Genomic DNA, 22,692 nt, shown 5'->3' with positions numbered 1-22,692 from the left:
TTGCCTTGGTTTCTCATGAATGAATAAATAAAATCTTTAAAAAAATAAAAATAAATAAATAAAACACCTGGATCAGATTCTATAGTCCTGACCAGTCCTATATTTAATGTTCTTCACACAACTCTGATGGAATGGAAAGGTTAAGAAATCATACTTAACTTTTTTCAACAATTTCTCTTTATTCTTAAACTAAAATAAAACTTGCTGTGGTTAAAAGGCCTCAACTTACCTATAACACATCATCTCAGTCTGCTCTATCTCCCACAAATCTTCTCCTTGGGTTTTTTGCACTGTGGCTACTTCTCATCCTGGGGTCTTAGGTCAAAAGTCACTTCCTTTAAGGCTGATTCTACTGTCAGTATATAAATCTCTGTTCTTATACATGTATTAGGTATCAACATCTGTGCTGAAATTACATATTTATAATTTTTTCCAATTGTTGCTCCTTTTCTTACTCTTAAACCTTTTTTTTTTTAAGATTTATTTATTCATGAGAAACACAGAAAGAGAGGGGCAGAGACATAAGCAGAGGGAAAAGCAGGCTCCATGCACGAAGCCCAATGTGGGACTTGATCCTGGGACTCCAGGATCACAAGCTGAGCCAAAGGCAGATGCTCAACCGCTGAACCATGCAGGCATCCCACTCTTAAATCTCTTCAATGGGAGTAGCAATCTCTATTTTACTCTCTATTAAAAAATACATCCATAGCACTTAATAGGTTTCACTAATTCCCATGGTTAATACTTATTTGGAATATATTTCTGTCTCTAATCTCTCCCATCTTACAACAATGATTAAATATTCCCTTTATTCTTCCAAGCTAGTCCATCTAAATATAGAAATGGAAAATGGTGATTGTATACTCTTATTTATCCTTTCATTGCTTAAACCCCTTATCTATCATCACATAGCCATGAGTTACCTTTTGTCTCAATGTCACAATAAAAGTACTGAAGAGTTTTATTCATTAATCCCTCTGTCTAAGCTCATTCTATTACTCATCCATTTTATAAATGCTCAACTGGTTTTGTTCTCTCATCCCCTTGCTCAGGTCTCCTTTCCATTCCTTTAGAGCCATTCTTGTATTTCCAGAAATATGTGCCAGTGATTTTCCACACAGGAAAACATGTTTATACTTTACTGATTTTTTAATGAAATCCTTAGCAACAAAAAAAGAGAAAAAAGACAGATATGCAAGGAATTCACTAATAGGGACAAAGGGTCTTGCCGTCACTTGAGTGTGAAGAATTGCTAACAAAGCTCATGTTAGATTTCGAGAGAAGATGGTAAACCAGAAGGAGAAATAGCCAGAGAAATATTTAAGTGCTAAATGAGTTATGTATGAGAGAAAAAGGAGGATGTTATGAATTAAATTATATGGTCTGCATAAAAAAGGTTAAAATCACAGACATTTTCTACTAAAGCTAGACATAATAAAATTTAAAATCCAAAAGTAAATCCACTTGAAATTTTAGAAGTCTATATTAAATAACTTATAATGGAACCCCTGGGTGGCTCAGCGGTTCAGCGCGTACCTCTAGCCCAGGGCGTGATTCTGGGGTCCCTGTATCGAGTCCCACGTCAGGCTCCCTGCATGGAGCTTGCTTCTCCCTCTGCCTGTCTCTGCCTCTCTCTCTCTCTCTCTCTCTCTCTGTGTCTCATGAATAAATAAATAAAATCTTTACATAAATAAATAACTTTTAGATCAATAGGAAATAAACTACAAAACAGGATTTCTGTTTTTTAGAAAACAATGATAATTTTAGGGCAGCCCCGGTGGCGCAGTAGTTTAGCGCCGCCTGCAGCCTGGGGTGTGATCCTGGAGACCCGGGATCGAGTCCCACATCGGGCTCCCTGCATGGAGCCTGTTTCTCCCTCCGCCTGCGTCTTTGCCTCTCTCTTCACTCTCTCTGAATGAATGAATAAATAAATCTTTAAAAAAAAAATGATAATTTTAAAATCCAAATTAATATCTACAGAATATAAACAAAGTGCTTAGAACAAAATTTAAAAACTTATTTACAAAAATAAATAAAAAAATAAAATAAAAGCTTATTTACAGCTATAAACATGAGAAAAAATTAATTAAAAATAAATCAGAAAAAGAATAAAATTAAACTGAAACAAAGCAGAAGAAATTAATCTTATATCAATTAATAAGATTAATCAGTTAGTCAGAAAACAGAAAAAAAGAACTAATACATAAAACAAAACCATTTGGGGCACCTGGGTAGCTCAGTAGCTGAGCACCTGCCTTTGGCTGAGGTCATGATCCCAGGGTCCTAGGACCAGGTCCCACATCAGGCTCCCTAGAGGGAGCCTGCTTCTCCCTCTGCCTATGCCTCTGCCTTTTTCTGTGTCTCCCATGAATAAATAAATAAAATCTTCAAAAATGCCCACAAAAAATTCTTTTAAAAAACAAAGTAGCAAAACAGATAAAGTGTTAGTTAATATAAACAGCAGGCAAGCACACAAATAAGAAATAGCAAAGTGAGGGGCGCCTGGGTGGCTCAGTTGGTTAAAGAGATGCTTAACTGATCATAATAGCAGGGTCCTGGGAACCAGCCCTGGATCAGGCTCCCTGCTGAGCAGTGAGCCTGCTTATTCCTCTGCCCCCGCCCGTGTCTACATGCAGGTGCATGCTTTCTCTCTCTCAAATAAATAAAATCTTTGGAAAAAAAAGAAGACATAACAAAATGAGACTAAGCATGAATACAGAGGATAACTGAAAAGGGGCAACTTTGCCGATAAATTATAAAACACAGCTAAAATGAATAACTTTCTAGGAAAAAGTAATTTACCAAAACTGACCACAGAAGAGATACAATGTTTAAACATTAATTTCCATAGAGCAAACAGAGAATGTGTTTGGATATGGACACTTACCATATCCTTCTTTTAGGAAAGAAGCACTAGAGAACAGGCCATTCAAATTCAATTAGACTGAGAGCTAAGAAAAAGGAGGACTTCCAAACTATTTTCATAAAGTAATACCATAGTAAACAAAGACTATTCATAAAAAGAAAACCACATTTCAATTTTCTGAAAACTGATATAAAAATTCTAAACATCTAATAAAAGAGCACATTGAAAGACCCAGTACTGCTTATTCAAAGAATGTTAGAATGGTCCATTATGGGGAAATCTATTAAAATAAATTCATACTTTTAAAATTTTATTTATTTATTTGAGAGAGAGAGAGAGTGCATGAGCAGGGAGGGGGCAGAGAGAGAGGGAGAGAAACAGACTCAACAGGGGGAGCCTAATGCAGGGCTTGATCTCAAGACTCTGAGACCATGACCTGAGCCAAAGTCAAGAGTTGGATGCTTAACTAACTGAGCCACCGAGGTGCCCCCAAATAAATCAACATGTTAATAAGGCTGTGGAGAGGGGAAAAAATCACATGATCAACTCCACAGATGTTGAAAGGCAACTAAAATAAGAACCATTCCTGATTTAAAGGAATGGCAAAATAAAATAGAAATTATTACTTCTCTAAAATGATAAATATAAATAAAATAAAATAAAATAAAATTATAAAATATATATTATTTTAACAAAAGGGGAGTTTGCGGGGATCCCTGGGTGGCTCGGTGGTTTGGCGCCTGCCTTTGGCCCAGGGCGCGATCCTGGAGTCCCGGGATTGAGTCCCGCGTCGGGCTCCCAGCATGGAGCCTGCTTCTCCCTCCTCCTACTCCTATATCTCTGCCTCTCTTTCTATGTCTATCATAAATAAATAAATAAATCTTTAAAAAAGGGGGGGAGGTTTGGAAAAAAGCCAGAGGTAGAAAAATTTAGAAGGAGGTAAACTTGTATTTCCAGATGGTGATTGCATAACTGGAAAACTTAAGAGGTTTAAATAATTTAAATGATAACAATTTAAGTAGGGTAGTAGGATATAAAAATCAAAATACAAAAGCTAGTAACTTTCATATATTCATTTAACAATAAAATATAATGGAGAAAAGAAGATCCCAGTCATGATAGTAATGAAGAAAACTCTGAAATACTCATGAAGTATTTGACATTAGATTTTTTTTTTAAAGATTTTATTTATTTATTCATGAGAGAGAGGCAGAGACACAGGGAGAGGGAGAAGCAGGTTCCATGCAGGGAGCCCAACGTAGGACTCGATCCTGGGTCTCCAGGATCCCGAGCTGGGCTGAAGGCTGCGCTAAACTGCTAAGCCACTCAGGCTGCCCGACATTAGATTTTCTAAAGAAATGACACACCAAATCACAGTTGGAGATTACTCTGTACAAGGTGAGTGGCCTATGGAGGGTCTGTTTATGCTGAGAAATTGAGCAGGTAGGGAGACAATGGCTGACAATGGGGTAAATATTATGCTCAAAATGGCCAGGTAGATCAAATCCTGCAGATTATCTCCCTTAGGCCAGACAGCAACTACTACCTGCTTCCAGAGTTGGCAATGGACATGAGGACTAAGGCATGAGAGAGAAACTAATAGCTGCTCATGTCTTGGGGATAGAGTCACATCCACAGGTCCAGGTGACAAGGCACTTTTGCCTTACAAGGGAGTGTTCATTCCAAACAAGTTTAGGTCAGTTTTACCTTTTCCCTTAAGGTATCTAATTTAATTAGGTAATATATAAACTCGTGGGCAACTATGAGAAGAGACTGACTCTATGAAAACGAAACTGAATACTGGAAAAACTGGTCATAAATACATATTGTTAAAAATCACAGCTGTCAAAAATTAATTGTTGGACAAGAGTAAAGGATGGGGGAAAACATGACAATCAAGGAGTATTCTGCACTCACACTGCAAGTCTGGTTCTTGTTCTACTTAAAAAACTTAAAACTAGAAAAAAACTAAAACTAGAAATAAAAAAGGCACTATGTGTGGTTTAGATGAAAAATTAAATACAAAGAGACACAATAAAAAGGCAGGCTTGGACACATCTCAAAAGAATTGACAAATAAATATGTTTTAATGTTGAGAGCTAAAATAATACTTTTACAGTGTGTATATACATATATATGTGTGTGTATATATATGTATAAAAACAGGTTAGATACTAATATATATAAGATTATTTATATATATAAGATTATATATTTATATATATGATTATATGTGTGTGTGTGTGTGTGTGTGTGTATATATATATATATATATATATATTAGTATCTACTCTGTTTATATGAATTAATAGACCAAGTGCCAGGCCCAATTCTATTGATCTAAGGATTTCTATTTACTGAAGACTGCTAATGAGAATATAGAAAAATATAAGATTTCTTTTTTATCCCCTAAAAACATAAATATAAAAATAATAAATATGCTTTGTAGAGAAGCACCCTTAATGAAAAGAAAATGTCATATAGGGGCAGCTGGGTGGCTCAGGTCATGACCTCAGAGTACTGGGATCAAGCCCTGCCTCAGGATCTCTGCTCAGCAGGAAGTCTGCTTCTCCCTCTCACTCTGTGCTCACTCTCTCTCTCAAATAAATAAAATCTTAAAAAAAGAGAGAGAAAATGTCATATATATCACCTGTACTTATTACTTTGGACAGTTTATTTTTATTTTGTAAAGACTTTGAGATGGGGGGCTTGAGGGGTGCAGAGGGAAAGAGAGAGGCAGACTCCTCACTGAGCAGGGAGCCCAATGCAAGGCTTGATCCCAGGATCCTGGGATCATGACCTGGAGCTGAAAGCAGATGCTTAACCGACTAAGCCACTCAAGTGCCCCTGAACATTTTATTTTATTATTTTTAAAGATTCATTTATTCATGAGAGACACAGACTGAGAGAGAGAGGCAGAGACATAAGCAGAGGGAGAAGCAGGCTCCCCGCAGGGAGCCCGATGCAGGACCCGATCCCGCATCCCGGGATCAGACCTGAACCGAAGGCAGGCGCCCAACCACTGAGCCCCCCAGGCATCCCAATGGACATTTTATTATTAACTAACACTGCTTTGTTGATACAAGGTCTGGGACATAACAGATTGGGTCCCAAGGAAGTCCTATTTGCATTTCAATACTGGGGACAATGTACAAAGATCTCTAAATAATAAAACCTGACATTTAAGAAACTGTACTTCTGAGAATTTTAATCACACTGGATAAGCCCACACTGAATGCTAAATATTGAAGCTAATATTGAATAATCTTCACATTCTATTCATGATCATCTTTCTTATTTCATTGAGAAAATAACAATGATAGAATAGTCTATTTTCTCTCCAACACCCTGACCAACCTGCATTCATAATTATATTGTTTTCTTTTTTATACCCTCCTATTCTCTAGATCTTATCCCCCTTCCTCCACTCCAACCTCAAGGACACAGCTCCCACCATTATATTCTTTCTCTCTTGCATCAATTTCCCCACCTAGAGAATCATTCTCGTGAGCACACAAAACATGCTCTAATATATCATATCACAAAATACACTGCTTGTAACTCATACCCCCAGTTTAACTATGAACTCCATTTCTTTTTTTTTTTTTTAAGATTTTATTTTTTCATTTGAGAGAGACAGAGAGAGGACATGAGTGAAGAGAGGGAGAAGCAGACTCCCCGTTGTAGGGAGCCTGATGTAGGGCTCAATCCCAGGACCCTGAGACATGACCTGAGCCTAGGCAGAAACTTAATCAACTGAGCCACCCAGGTGCCCCTGAACTCCATTTCCCAGCTTCCTTTCATACACAATTCCTCCAAAGAGTTGTCTTATACTCATTCTCATCACTGCCTCACCTACCCTCCTCTCATTATGTTATTTCAATCATGTTTTCACCCTGACTTCACTGCCATTAGATTTAGTTCACTGAAGTCAACCAGCATTCTCCATCTTCATTGTCTACTCCACTCATTTCGAAACATTTTATGTCAGCAGCTGCTCCTTCTAAATCTTCTTTGCTGTCTCCTCTTTCAAAGGTCTAGATGGTGGAGTGCCCATAAATCAATCCTTAGGCCCATTTCCCTTGTTTGCTTTCTTCCTTCTGCATGCCTTCCTTAGATGATCAAGTTCAGATGCATGGATTTAAATTCCAACCAGAAAGACGCCAGATATACAACAGACCATAATTTCTCCCTAAGCTCTAGGTATACATATTCAGCTGCTTAATCAACATCTCAAAGAGAAACACACATCTCAGAGTCAAATATCCAAAACAGAAACTCAGTGTTTCCTGCTCTTCTTCTTATCTTCCCCATTTCAGAAAAATGTACTTCCGTTCACCTAGCTGTTTGAGCTAACACCCTTATCTCCTCTTTTGATAAGTCTTTTTCCCACATGATCCATTTATGATCAGCATGTTCTTCTGGCATCACTTTCATACATATCACAAATCTAAGAGCTTCTTACTACTTCCTACTGTTGCCATTCTTAATTAAACCATCATTACTTCTAGTCGAACAGCTGAAATTGCCCCTATAGTGGTCTTTTCTGCTATGTGCTCAACCAGACAGATCTTTTTTTTTAAATTTTTTAAAATTCATTCATTCATTCACTCACTCACTCACTCATTCATTCAAGAGCATGCATGCATGCAAGCTATGGGAGAAGCAAAGGGAGAGGGATAAGTAGACTCTGTGTTGAGCTAGGGTCTGATGCAATGATCATGACCTGAGCCAAAATCAAGAGTTGTATGCGTAACTGACTGAGCCACCCAGGGTCCCCCAGAGGGATCATTTTAGATCATAGAGCAGTCTATAGCTTTCAATTTTTCTTAATGATCTCATTTTTTGTTACTTTCCCTTCCCCTTTTTCCTCTTCTAGCTGTAATGGCCTTTTTTTTTACTCCTCAAACGTACAAAGCTAGCTTCCTCCTTCGGCCTTTTTTTTCTCTTTCTTTTTTTTTTTTTTTTTTTTTTAAAGATTTTATTTATTTATTCATGAGAGACAGAGAGAGAGAGAGAGAGAGAGGCAGAGACACAGGCAGAGGGAGAAGCAGGCTCCACGCAGGAAGCCCGATGTGGGACTCGATGCCAGGACTCCAGGATCATGCCCTGGGCCGAAGGTGGCACTAAACCGCTGAGCCACCCAGGCTGCCCTCCTTTGGCCTTTTCTATTATTGGCTCAGAAGGCTCTTGCCCTAGAAAATCACATAGCTTGAGCCTTCACGTGTCTCCTTAAATATCACATCCTCAAAAAAGCCTTCCCTCATCTATCTACTTTTCTGTATGCATATTATACTTCAATAAAAATTACTTAAAGGAGAAACAAAGGAAGAAAAGAAAATGAAAGAAAAAATGATCTTGTTTAAAATGTCTAAATCAACAGTGGTCATTTTGGCTAAATACTTCCTTAGTAAATTGATACTGTTTTATTCATTCGGAACTTCCACATTTCATTGTTTTTCCAACATTGACAGTGGTAAATGTCACTTAATTATCTAACTGTGAAAAAGAAAATAAGGTAGGAATGGGATAAAAAGCATGTTTTTCTTTCCTGTGGTAGAAAGTGAGTCAGAAGATATAATGTTATAGACAGTATGGGCCATGAAATGGCCCTGTTACAAAACAAGAACTCTTAGCCTAAAATGAGTGTCCTCAGCCAGACCTGAATGTACAGAGAACAAAATACAAACTGAACATACACCTCTATATAAAGAATTTTGAGGAATTTTTTTTAAGTAGGCTTCATACCCAGCATGGATCCCAATGTGGGGCTTGAACTCACAACCCTGAGATCAAGACCTGAGCTGAGATCAAGAGTTGATCACTTAACTGACTGAGCCACCCAGGAGCCCCAAGGATCTTTTTTTAAGATGATGTTCAAAGAGAGATGAAAATAGTACAAAGGTAGGTAGAAGCTAAATCAAGGGATCTTTCTCCCTATAGTCTATTACACTCATATTTCTTCCTGATATGAAGGCAGATATATATATATATATGTATATATATATATATATATATACACACACACACATGGAAAAAAGCAAAGAATGATATTCTGTCATTTAAGGATCTATTTTCTAGAGCAATTCGTATGAAACTTTGCTGATAAAACATATATTATTACAATGTCAAGCATACTCTTCTTCATAGTCTTTTATTTTTTCTAAAAAGCCTTTTCAGGGACACCTGGGTGGCTCAGTGGTTTAGTGCCTGCCCAAGGCATGATCCTGGAGACCGGGATCGAGTCCCACATCGGGCTCCCTGCAGGGAGCCTGCTTCTTCCTCTGCGTATGTCTCTGCCTCTCTCTGTCTCTCATGAATAAATAAAATAAAAAATCTTAGAAAAGTACAAATAAATAAATAAATAAGTCTTTTAAGACCATACCTAAAATAGCCTTTTTTCCCACACCATTTTCTATTCCCTTATTCTGCTTACTTTATTTCATAGTACCTGAAATTATATTTCCTATTTATTTACAGTTACTATGTGTCTCTTATTACAAGATAAATTCCATGGGGACAGAAACTCTATTGGTTTTGTTTACCACTATATTGATAGTATCTAGCACAGTGCCCAGCACAGAGGTAGGTAGATAAAGTCAGTCAGCCAGTCTGTCTGTCTGTCTGTCTATCTATCTATCTATTATTTATGAATGCAAAAAGGAAACAGCTGATTCAAAATATATACAGAATGTTTGTCAATAGGGAACAAAGAAAACACCTCTCCACCCATGACCCTTTCAAAGGGAAGGAAAATTTGAAACAACAAAAGAGTGGTAAATGGGATAAAGAGAGTTCTAGGGGTACCTGGGTGGCTCAGTTGGTTAAGCATCTGCCTTCAGTACAGGGTATGATCTCAGGATTCTGGGATCCAGCTGCATCAGGCTCCCTGCTCAGCCAGGAATCTGCCCCTCCCCTCTACTCTTGCTCTCTCTCTCAAATAAATAAATAAAATCCTAAATAAATAAATAAATAAATAGACTTTCTAAACAACATCAGTAGAGTGTGCCTCTTTTCCCCAATTAGTTGAGTGGTTTCCTCTGTGATGGCTTCCTCTTGCTCAATTGGCTCTCACTCACCTAGATATCGCCTCCTTCCTTTCCTCACAACCTTCCAGGGCTCTTTCCCTTGTTCCAATAAGGAAATCACATCTGGCTTAGAAATGAAGCATCCTGGTTAGAGAAAAGAAATGTGAGGTGAAATGGAAATAAAAAATACATTCAAAATTACTTTGATTCAGTCTTGGTTAAATTTTTAATAAACTATAGGTCAAATGGTAACTGATAAAGCCTTTAGAACAAAGAAAGGCAAGATAGTTAAAAAACATTCATATTAAGGTTACATAATAAATAGATTAATTTATATTCATACAAGTAATCCTTGACAGGCAATAGTGGTTGAGTACAGATTGCCTGAGTTCAAATCCTATCTCTGCCATATCTGTTTTAAGAACAGTAATAGTACCTATCATACACAACTGTTGTGATAGTTACATTAACATATATCTATATCTAAACATTGTCTAGAATACGTACTCAGCACTATGTTTACAGTCAACCCTTGAACAATGCAAGATTGAACTGCAAGGTTCCATATATATGTGAATTTTTTTTTGGATACAGTACAGTACGTAAAGGTATTTTCTCTTCTTTATGATTTTCTTTATATTTTCTCTTCTCTAGCTTACTTTATCCTAAGAATAAAGTATGTAATACATATATAAAATACATATTAATCAACTGTTTATGTTGCCAGTAAATTCTGATCAACAGTAGGCTATTAGTAGTTAAGTTTTTGAGGAGTCAAAAGTTATATGCAGCTTTTCAACTGTGTAGGGGGTTGGCATCCCTAGCCCTTATGTTGTATTTTATTAGCTATTAATTGTCATTGTTATTTTGCTATGAGGAAACAAAAAGCTTTCAGAGGCATTTATTGTTATTTCTTAGGATAGTCATATAATATTAAGTGCAACATTCTTGGGTTTTTAACTTTAAATCATAAAAGTAGGTAAAAGTAAGTAAGTTTATTAACAAAAGGAATGAGTTCTTGAACTGTAAATAAATCCTGTTGATCCAACTTACCACTGCAAATATTATGTGTACTTTTGATAGATTAAAAACCAAGATACAGGGTCTAGCTATTTTCCTTACCTGTACATCAACAAATAAAAAACATCTATAGCAATATTGAGTTCACACAAAGTGAAACCTCAATCTTTGACACAAGTAAGGCTATATTCAAATCCAGCCCTTTCTTTTACCATTAAGGCTGGCCTGAAGGTCAGTTAAGGATGAAGAAGATTAATAAGCTTAACTGAGGTATTCACTTCCAAACAAAGCTCAAACCATTCACTGAGAACAGAGAGCAGAAATTTAGTTTCTTGAAAGATATTCTTGAAATTTCCAGAGAAAAAAGCAGACATTACAGATAACAGGTATTAATTACTAGAGGCAGATAACCTTACCCAGTGAGACCAAGTTGCTATAATTCTCCAACATTACATCTCTGTACAAGTCCTTCTGTTCCAAGTCCAGGTATTCCCACTCCTCCTGGGAGAAGACTATGGACACATCATTGAACATCACTGATCCCTGCAATGACAAACCATATAATGTAATTGAAATTAAAGAAAATTTATTTTTAAGATGGAAGAGATACTGCAGGAAATGGACCATATGGCAAACAAAAAGGCTTAGGCTAGAAGCCTTTAACATAGTGAGTTAGGAAATGAGTGTGCCTGAAGCAGCATGCCTATGTGCTCTTGAAGAATCCTGTTGCTACAGGTGCAGCCTCTTGAATACTCTGGCGTATCTTGGTCATCCAAACATGTCTGGGAAAGAAAAAAATCAGTTGTCCAATTAAATGAAATATTGTAGATAAGCCTTCTGCCTGTTATATGTCTCCCTCATAAATTCTCAAGAAATGTGAGTTCTTCCACCCTTTCCCCTTAAAGAACAGATTTTTAAAGTTTCCTTACAATATGTTAGAAAAGGATCTGAATGCAGTTAAAGAATTTCTTCCAAGTTTATCATTGAATCAGATCATATGTAAGCATCTTTCCATTTATGACAGATTCTTAAATGAACTTTAAAAAAATGTATAATAGTCTATGTGAGGGATATGAGACTTAATCATTCTTCTTCTATTTTGGTCTATACAAAATATTTAAGGTCCTCCCCAGTTCTGAAGGTCCACAACTATTTATGTATCTGCACAATCTTCCTACTTGTTATCATTTTCCACCCTTCACTGTATCCATTCTTTGTTCTTGACTTAAAGGATATGGACATAGATTCTGGATACTGGTGATCCAGAATAACAAAGATATCATTCTAGACCAGCATATCCTGTTCAACTACAAATAAAACCCTGTTCCTGGTGTACAAATGTTAGGGATTCCCAGAGAAGATCTTTGATCTTTCTGCATGCAAGACCTAACTACATCTTTACCCAGTCCTAAAAGCCTCACAAAACATGAGATTTCATCATATATTGAGGCTAAGGCCAACCAACAGCAAATCTTATCTTATATAGTTGGAAAACTCAAATCCAGAAACGTCCAGTTTCCCCATGAGTAGTCAAATGGACCCATACTCTTTCAGCAACTCACAAGAGATAGTCAAACATCTCCCTCAAGTGATTTCATTTCTGCCCCACCACAGCACTTATCAGAAGACTGAACACATACAGGAAATGCTGAATGATTTTTTTTCAAAGCATACATGAATAATGACTGGGGAAAAGAGGACTCGGGATAGGCGTTGTGCTAAATAGCCTAATCCCTCACTGGATTTGGAGGACTGGGAGAAGATTACTAGATGGGACTCTGATAGGTAGGAAGTTTCAGGATAAAAAAATGTTCATAGGACATTAACATGAATGTATTTTCAGAAGGAAAAAGAAACAGTAACTTACGTGTGCCATGGCTTAGAAATTCAAAAACTGGTCAGTCCTCCTTGGGGTTTACTTGCCTGGAGAAGCAGAGTTCACAAAGGCCAGAGCTAGGGGGATGAAAAGGAGGCCATGAGATCAGATAGGCCTCAGAACTCCCAAAATGGCAAGAGTCCATTATATCCATTTCCTTCTCTACACACACACACACACACACACACTGAGGGAGATCTGAGGGAGTCTGAACAAATCTAACCCCTCTTCAGAAATTCCAGGGCCAGGGATGCCTGGCTGGTTTTATCAGTAGAGTGTGCAAATCTTGATCTCAGTGTTTGAGTTTGAATTCCACATTGGGTACAGAGATTACTTTAAAAAAAAAAATCTTAGGGAAAAAAAAAAAGAAATTCCAGGGATGATAAAGGGCCATATCATCTAAACGAGAGTATTTTTCAAAGCCTCATAGGCCTGCTTGGATTCATCAGGTACAAAGACAGAAATTCATTAGGAGTAACCCTGGCAGTCATTAACCATTGTGAAACTGCTACACTGGCAGCCCTGCTGGCCTGCCAGCTTATAGCCAAGACAAAAACTTCCAGAATCTTCTGGGCTCATCACTCTTTTCAATCAGAATCAGCCACACTGCTTTCCTAGATGCCTTTGTCATTCTCTTTTTTACAACCTGAGCTGAGAAGGTGTGGATACATGCTCTCAACAGGTAGACAACACACATATCTATTTATCAGACTTTCATCTTTTATATGGATTGAGTCCTCCGGATTGCTATGTGGTATAATAATTATCTATGTGCTGGATCAGAATATTCATACTAAAAGAAGTAAAACCACTTGCAGAAATTCAGTTACATAGCAAAGCTAAATTTGGAGTCATTATTTTTCTAACCAAAGTCAGCTCTCAATCAACTCTAGCTCGTCTCTAAAACCCAGAATAGGGATCCCTGGGTGGCCCAGCGGTTTGGCGCCTGCCTTTGGCCCAGGGGTGATCCTGGAGACCTGGGATTGAATCCCACGTCGGGCTCCCGGTGCATGGAGCCTGCTTCTCCCTCTGCCTATGTCTCTGCCCCCTCCCCCCGCCTCTCTCTCTGTGTGACTATCATAAATAAAATAAAAATAAAAAAATAAAACCCAGAATATCTTGTTCCAATGGGAGAAACATGAGCATGCTTGACTCATTAAAAAATATACAAGTTAATGAAACCACCAAAAGACATTAAATCTTAGAGTACTGATGCCTTTTTAGCAGGTTTATAAGGAAATGAATATTCTAACCTGCAGATTGTGTAAATTTAAAAGTATGTCCAAGTAGCATTTAAACCATGCACATCTTCTGACTCAGAAATTCTACTATGGGGGTTAACTCTACTCTGTATATGTGCACAAGATATAAGGGTGCTGACAAAAAAACATTATTCATAATGAAAAAATGGGAAAGAACCTAAATATCCTTCAGTAGAAGTAGATTAAATAAGTTATAAAGCACCCACAGAGTAAAAAAGCTTGTCACTTAAAAACTATAATATAGACCTTTAATTGGAAAGAGGGAAATATGATTACTACATGTTGCTGAGTGAAGAATGTAGATAATCACAATTTTGAGTGCTGTGATCCTGTATGTGCATAGTAATCAACAAATCCTAAGCTTTTAAAAATATATAAAGACATACAAAATATTCAAGATGTATAGTCTTCATGAAAAATAAAATGGACTTGACAAATATATTTGTAATATATACATACACATCAGCATAAAGAGGCACTAAGAGGCATCAAGAGAAAAAATATGCAAAAATTGTTCATTTTCCATTGTGATATTACTTTTCTTCTTTTTACTTACATTTACTTCACAATTTTATATGGCAATATATACTCTTGAAATATATTTTTAGGGCAGCCCAGGTGGCTCAGTAGTTTAGTGTCGCCTTCAGCCCAGGGCCTGATCCTGGAGACCCAGGATCAAGTCCCGCGTCAGGCTCCCTGCATGAAGCCTGCTTCTCCCTCTGCCTGTATCTCTGCTTCTCTCTCTCTCTTTCTCTTTCTCTCTCTGTGTCTCTCATGAATAAATAAAGTCTGAAAAAAAAGATAGAAATATATTTTTAAAATTTTGTAAATAGGAAACTTTTCTTAAACTAGGTGAAAGAGACTTTTAAAGCAGTCATCTCCTGAACTTAGAGGAAAAAAGCTGCTATATTTTTTCTTCTTCTAGATTCCAATATCTGATCCAACTCTATGATTTATAAGTTTGTTCGTGTGTGCTGGAGTTTTGCCTAGAAAAGAATGGTTAAACATCTCCAAATAATGCCTGGTTTCACTGCTGCTTCCTCTCTTAACTTCTTAACTGATGCATTTATCTTGCTTCTGAACCAGTTATTTTAGCCACAATGCCCTCCAAAGAGCTGCTGAATCTTCTTGTCCTGTTGGGTCTCACTTTGCATCAACATCATGAGAATAAAAACCATAAGGCATAACACTTATTACATAAAATCCATTTACCTACACAGAAATCCTCTGGATTTTGGTTATTTTTTGGCAACCTGACAGTGCTTGCTATAATCAGGTGATGTCTTTTCACAGGAACTCACAAGCTATGTTGACTTCTTCAGATACTACACTTGGTCTTATTCCTATAGAGGTTTATCTACCTAGATAGATAATAAGCAACTTAAAATCCACAACTATGTCATTTTAGTAACTCTAATTCCCCAAGTACTACCATAGGATCAGGCATATTATGAATATTTTATAAAATGTCTAGTAATTCAACCTAGAAAATCCATTTCTAGGAATTTATCCTTAGAAAATCTTTATAAAAGTACACAAAGAGATACATACAAGGAAGTTCATCAAGGAATATTTTATAGCCAAAAGTCAGAGTACCTAACAGTAAGACAACCAACTAAATAAATTAGGTTCCACAATATGATGGCATATTACACAATTATTGATAATAATGGTACTAGTTCATATTAATTCATGAAGGAAGATATCCATGATAAATCACCCAGTACAACAGACAGACTAAAAGGAACATCCACAATGTTGGGAGGTAACTGACTCTCATATATAAAAAACACAGGCTGGGATCCCTGGGTGGCGCAGCAGTTTGGCATCTGCCTTTGGCCCAGGGCGCGATCCTGGAGACCCGGGATGGAGTCCCACGTCGGGCTCCCGGTGCATGGAGCCTGCTTCTCCCTCTGCCTGTGTCTCTGCCTCTCTCTCTCTCTCTCTGTGTGTGACTATCATGAATAAAATTTAAAAAATAAATAAATAAATAAAAAGAATTAAAAACACAGGCTGTATTGTCAGGATCCAGGATATGAACCTAAGGTTTGACAGTTATCAACTGGGAGACTTCAGACATGTTAGTTTTCAGTGCCACTGTTTCTTCACAGATAAACTGGAGAAAAGTAACAGTATCTACCTTTTAAAGTTGTGAAAGTTAAATAATACATACAAAGCACTTAAAATACCTAATTATAAGCAATGAATAAAATGAAAACATTACATGCCCCATATTCCATGTATTTAAAAAGTATCTTTAATAAAAGAATTCAAATCTTTGATAAATTATCTTTAATAATTTTAATACTAGGATGCCCTCTTTTTCTTACAGTAAACTTTATTTTTTTTAAGGTTTTATTTATTCACGAGAGACACAGAGAGAGAGCAGAGACATAGGCAGAGGGAGAAGCAGACTCCTCACAGGAAGCCCGATGCAGGACTCGATCCCAGGACCCCAGGATCACGCCCTGAGCCAAAGGCAGACGCTCAACTGCTGAGCCATCCAGGCATCCCGTTATTTTTTTTAAGTATTTTATTTATTTATTTTAGAAAAAGAGAGAGAGCAGGGGGAGTAACAGGGGGAGGGAAAAGGTAGGGGAAAGAATCTCAGGTGGACTTCTGTGCTGAGCCTAAGCCCAATGCATGGCTCAATCTCATGACACTGAGATCATTACCTGAGCCAAAACCAAGAGTAAGAGTTTAACCAACTAAACCACCCAGGCGCACCCCCTCCCCCATAGTAAACTTTTTGAGATTTTCAGGACTGCTCTTTCTTACAACATCACTAAATTTCAGAACTAAGTTTGAGAATGTAATTCTTTTTAATATTAGCAAAAAAGATTCATAAAAATCAAGAAGTAAAGCAAGGCCTCTTTTGCTCTCCATCTGCAGTAGTTCCAAAGAGACACCATTTGGCATCATAAAACTCAAGAAATTAAGTTGATAAGGTATCATTCTGAACACATTAAAAACATTTGATCATTTTGAACACATTAAAAACTTTTGGATAACGTATCTGAATACTTATCATTTCTACCACTTTCTCCCTCATTATTATAAATCTCCACTTAGAAGCAAACTTGAATCACTTTTTAAAAAAAAGGTCTGATTCTTAAAAGGTATCTTACTTGATAATCTGTTTCCTAGTTTTCATAATCCTAAAAGGTATAAAGTCTTCAAAGGTTTTTCAAATTAGAGGGGAACATGGTACTCTCCTTTACTCTGTACAGACAGCAATATAATAAATTTGACTGCACCAAATTTCTTTTCAAAGTGTTAGAGAATCCTTATCTTCTTAAACAATCAATTATTGTGATTCTATTTTACAAAACATATGTACACAAGTGCACAGAAAAAAATTTGGAAAAACAAACAACAGGAATATTCACTAACTCTAGATGATGGGACTCTGAGCAAATTAGATTTTCTTTTTTATAGGTTCCTTAGGTTTGTATTGTTTTCTTGTTTACAATAAATCAGCATTAATTCTATCAGAAACAAAAATTAAACACAATAAAAAAGAGTTGAGGAGAGGGAGCACCTTTCAAATGTTAAGAGAAATCAGTCTATAGGCCTCTGACATAAGTGGGTTTCTCAAAAAAAAAAAAAAATCAGTATGGCAGAAATAAATAACATTCATCAGGTTTTTTTTTTTTTTTTATTGTTCTTCAACAAAACAATGAGCTGCCTTTACTCTCTTCTGTAACTGAACACAATTAAGGTAAACAGCATTTTTAAATTCATTAAGAGTTTACCAAAGAAGACAGAAGAGTATATGGTACACAATAGAGGCTTTTTCTTTGCTTTTCTCTACTGCATAAATAATTAAAGTTTCACATTAGATATAATTTTTGCAAAATGTCTTACAAATCCCTAGTTTACTAAAAGGGATTCATACAAATTTAAAATTTACTTGAGTCATCTCGTTCAAAACTATGACTTTGCTTAAAATTTATCATTTATTTTTTTCTTCTCAGGATTCACGTGTTTAATGACATAAAATTGCATCACATGGATGGAGTGTGATTTATTTAACAATTTCCCATTGTTAGACACTTATTTATATCAAAGAGCATTCTCAGACATTACAGTCTTTGATTATAGGCAGTAGATCTAAATCTTTTTAGGATCATGTTCGATAATCTCATTAAATTACAGACTTCTTCCCCAGAAAAATGGCATCTTAACAAATATCTACAATAATTTAAATACAATTTCACGGGATTTCTGGCTCTCTGAAAGTCCCAAATAGATTTAAATTACCTCTGGTTAAGAATTTCTGTTCTAGGGATGCCTGAGTGGCTCAGTCCATAATGTATCTGTCTTCCACTCAGGTCATAATCTCAGGGTTCTGGGATCTGCCCCCAGCTGGTTCCCCGCTCAGCGAGGAGTCTGCTGCTTCTTCTCCCTCTGCCCCTTTCCCCTGCTTATGCTCTCTGCAATAATACAAATCTTAAAAAAAAAAAAATTGTTCTAGACTAAATATTTGAGCATCTTATTTTTTTTTAAACTAGAAAATACCTATCACAATTAGCTTGGTATTTTCATTTTTCCTGATCTATTGGAGGTGGATGATGAATTGCCCCCACATTATGTAACAAATAGCTAATGTTTATTAAATACTTATCAAATATCAAGAGCTGTTCTATGAGTTTTATACATAAAAAAAAGCTCATAGAAGTACTGGGAACTATCTATCAAATAGGTATGTGCATATAGGCACTAGGTAGGGATCCTAAGTATTAATTAAATGGACAGGACATTTAAGAAGAAGGAAGCAAATGTTCCCATGTCCTAAAAAATAAAAATGCATTTCACATTATAAGAGGAAATACTCACTTCCTTGACCTTGATTTTTTTTTAAATGGGCAAGAGCAATTCATTCCTCCTCCTCCTTCTCAGAGCTCTTCCTTAGAGTTTGACAAGACTGAGGAAGAAGGGAATCTTAGGACAACAGGCCTTTCTTGGAGTCCAGCCCAGTCTGGCTAAATTAGGACACGCCACGACCCCCACCTGTCCCCACCAACCACCCACACATAAACGGAGAACATAAAGGGGAAAACATTACTGACCCTTCCTAGTATTAGAGGAAGGCCAGGGTCGCGGATGTGGCGGACGGGAATCGGCCTTCACAGCAGTTTCCTGGAGGAGACTCCGTGGTTCTGAAACCTGCAGCTGGACCCCCAAGAGATGGGAGAGCCTGCGTCCGAGCGCGCCCGAGGATGTAGCGCAATGGGGTTACTCCCCGGGGCCAGCCTGAGGGGCCCGTCGGTTCTTTTAACATTCACTCCCAAGATCGGCTCTGAGGCTTTTTGCTGCTATCTTTTCTCTGGCGCTCAGATATCTGACTGGGGGGGGGGGGGGGGGGGTCTTCTCTGCGGGTGGACGCGAGGGGCGAGAAGGCAGAAGATTCCGCTGTAACGCTAGGGTCGGAGTCACACAGTCCAGGCTCTACACCCAGTTCAGTCACACAAACGCCATCACCCACCAGTCCCGACCTCACAACCGCACACAGTCCTGATGCCACACCCGGGCCCCGTCACGCCCACAGTCACCCAGAAACACAACCACACCACCGCCGTTCTCACGCACACTCGGGCCTGAGGTGAGCGGCTCGCAACGCTCTGCGGTGCTGCAGCGCTTCCCTTCCCTCTCCTCCTCTCCAGACCGCAACGCCTTTCCCACAGATGGCCGGAACCAACGCTCCGGACCAGAACTGCTCACCTGGGGCGTCGCGCGTGCCTCACGGTGATGCTCAGCGTAAGCGAGAATGCAACGGAACCGGCAAGTCCACACAGCCCCCGGGGCTTAACGGGCCGCGCGCGGAGGCTGCCGGGAGCTCGCGCTGTAGGCGCTGAGTGCGCCGGCGCGGCCAGCCCCCGGGAGGGGAGCATCTCCCCCGCCCGCTAGCGGAGGGAGGCGGAGGGCTAGGCGCGCTCCAGCCGGGGTGGGGTTCCCCGGGCTTTGCCTGGAGAGGCCCGGCGGGTCCCGGAGCGCGGCGGGGACGAACGACGGGCGCAGTAAAGTGGGGTGTGCGTGAATGTGACTCCCTCTAGGGCCCTTTGGGATGGCGCTGTGTGTCTCTGGTGTGGTTCTGGGTGCGGTTGTTTCATTGGGTGTGGCCGGTTTGTGTTTGAGAGGTGCTACTTCGAGGACTGGAACGTGGTTTGGGAAGGAGATTTTGACTGGAATTGTGTGTCAGACTGTGTAGGACTGGCTGAGAATGTTGTGGCCTGTGAGATAATGGGTTTTACGGTTTCTGTGAACGTGTCTGTAACTGACAAGATTTAGGTGGCGCGATTTTGTTTTCCTTAGGCCTTCCCTACAGAGCGTGGATGGGAGGCGCTCAGTGTGTGCCGATTGTGGTGAGTGTGTGTGCTTCTGGTGTGTTCCTGCGGGACTGTGAGGAGGCAGGATGATTGGCTGTGACCAGGATCGCACACTCTCCTCAACCCTGAAATAGAGAAAGGAAGGTTGCATCTTCAAGGAGCATCATCTTTACTGAAGGATTTGATGAAAAAAAAAAAATACCCTGATTTTTCTGGCAAATTATGTATTTACATTTAATCACAGGCACACTGTGGAGAAGAATGTAAATAAGCATAACTTTTAAAATAAGATTTCAAAGGAAATTCCTGTGGTGGAGTAGTTTATTTGCTTCTTCTCCAGATTCCTAGAGTAGACTGTTCCTCTTAGTGTTAAGGGGACTTTGTTGGGAAGATTTAAGAAGCACTAGACTAAGAAAAAAACATCTTTTACAGAAAAGAGAAGCAGTATAGCTAGAGCAGACAACCCAGGTTAGGGAGTCAGATATCTCAGGTTCTAGATGAGACAGTCTTTGTTAAAGGAGGGCAAGAAACTTAGACTCAGTTTATGTTGACATTACTAGTTCAAATTTAATGTTACAAGGTTTTATTCTTACCTTTTATATTTTTGCTTTTTTTCTCTAATAATCTTTCTCTACAAATCCTGGTTCTTATAATATTAGCATATTTATATATTTGCAGTAGCCTAGAATGGCCATAAAATAGTTTAAAATGCTAATGCCAATATTATTACTAGCAATAAAGCTAGCACATAAAATTTTAGATTGTACTTATTCTAAAGCAGGGGTTGGCAGACTACAGCGTGGAGGCCAAATCTGGCCTGGCGCCTGTTGCCTAACTAGTGAATAAAAAATAATATCTATCCTTTTAAGTGGTTTTAAAAAATCAAAAGAATATTTCGTGAAGTGTGAAAATCATGCATTTTAAATTTCAGTGTCCATAAATAAAGCTTCATTGGAACATAACCATTTTCATTTATGCATTGTGTATCATTGCATTTGAGCTCAAGGGCAGAATTGGGTAGTTAATGCAGACTGAATGACCTGCAGAGCCTAAAATACAGTCAATTCTCCTTATTCACAGTAGTTGAGTTCTATAAAGTTGTTGCAAACACTGAATTAGCAAACCATTGCTCCTAAAGGAAATACAGGGTTTCCTGCAAACATCTGATGACATTTTCTTCAACCAATCAATATATACCCTATTTAATGCGTTTCTATTTAAAGATCCTTTTTTATATACAGTTGATTCAGTAACATTGAACTCATGGCCCAAAGCACTATAGGTCATGCCTGAATGAATCTGATCTAACACATGTATTTTTTTCTGTGAGGCACATTTCAGACTTCTTATGCTTCGGAACAGTAGGCAGCACTTCAGCACTGTGCTTTGGGGTCATTTTAAACAGCAAAGTCACCAATAAAAAGCACAAAAAAATGAAAGGAAAAATCCATGGTACTAAAGAAATTGAAAAAAAACCCATTTATGGTATTAAGAGCTGAAACAAGAAAATGGAGGCTTGCCTTGTTTGACTTCAGCTGAGAACATGTCTGTCAGGGGACTTATTTTTCATTTTTCCTCACATGTCCATCAATGAACACAAAAGTGCTGCAAGTACTGACTTTGGAATAACAAATACATTTTAGCAGGTAGGTAAGTTTGCAAATATGGAATGCACAAATAATTAGGATCAACCAATTTACTCCCTGGCCTTTTATAGAAAAGGTTGCCTGCCCCTGTTTTAGAATATAGCCCTCTTAATTACACAATTAGGATATTTTTAAATTTTTATTTATTTATTCATGAGGAACAGAGAGAGAGAGGCAGAGACACAGGCAGAGGGAGAAGCAGGTTCCATGCAGGAAGCCTGATGTGGGACTCCATCCCAGGTCTCCAGGATCATGCCCTGGGCCAAAGGCGGCGATAAACCATTGAGCCACCCAGGCTGCCCTACAGTTAGAATATTTTAAAAATACATGAGGGACACCTGGGTGGCTCAGCAGTTGAGCATCTTATCTTGCCTTTGGCTCAAGGTGTGATCTGGAGTTCCAAGATCAAGTCCCACATCAGGCTCCCTGCATGAAGCCTGCTTCTCCCTCTGCCTATGTCTCTGCTTCTCTCTTTCTGTGTATCTCATGATAAATAAATAAAAAAAAAAATAAATAAATAAATAAATAATAAAAATTAAAAATACTTGAAATAATTCTGTTCCTTTGCCATCAATAATTCCTCTGATTACAACATATTAATTAAATAAAAATCTGGGCTCCTGAATGGCTCATTTGGTTGAGCAGCTGACTGTTGGTTTCAGCTC

General features: G+C 38.2%; 1 protein-coding gene across 4 annotated transcripts in view; it reads right to left on the bottom strand.

Annotated features, from left to right (window-relative positions):
- The window catches only part of LOC112928495 (uncharacterized), a 125,034-nt gene that overhangs the window by 47,021 nt on the left and 55,321 nt on the right, over positions 1-22,692 (bottom strand). The window contains exons 1-5 of one of the 4 annotated variants that reach the window (XM_026010267.2): positions 19,777-19,898; positions 12,782-12,867; positions 11,618-11,696; positions 11,331-11,457; positions 9,946-10,038 (exon numbers count right to left, since the gene is read on the bottom strand). The exons of 1 other annotated variant lie outside the window; for it this stretch is intronic. In XM_026010267.2, the coding sequence (XP_025866052.1) occupies positions 9,946-10,038; positions 11,331-11,448 (211 nt within the window). In that variant the 5' untranslated portion in view covers positions 11,449-11,457; positions 11,618-11,696; positions 12,782-12,867; positions 19,777-19,898. Of the gene's footprint in view, positions 1-9,945; positions 10,039-11,330; positions 11,458-11,617; positions 11,697-12,781; positions 12,868-19,776; positions 19,899-22,692 lie in introns of those variants that run through there. 2 more of the 4 variants (XM_072753807.1, XM_026010265.2) reach the window with 2 other exon arrangements.

The sequence above is a fragment of the Vulpes vulpes genome, chromosome 1, assembly GCF_048418805.1.
Source record: "Vulpes vulpes isolate BD-2025 chromosome 1, VulVul3, whole genome shotgun sequence".
Taxonomy (NCBI): domain Eukaryota; kingdom Metazoa; phylum Chordata; class Mammalia; order Carnivora; family Canidae; genus Vulpes; species Vulpes vulpes.
Note: the sequence above shows the minus strand (reverse complement) of the source record. Positions and strands in the feature narration are given on the sequence as shown.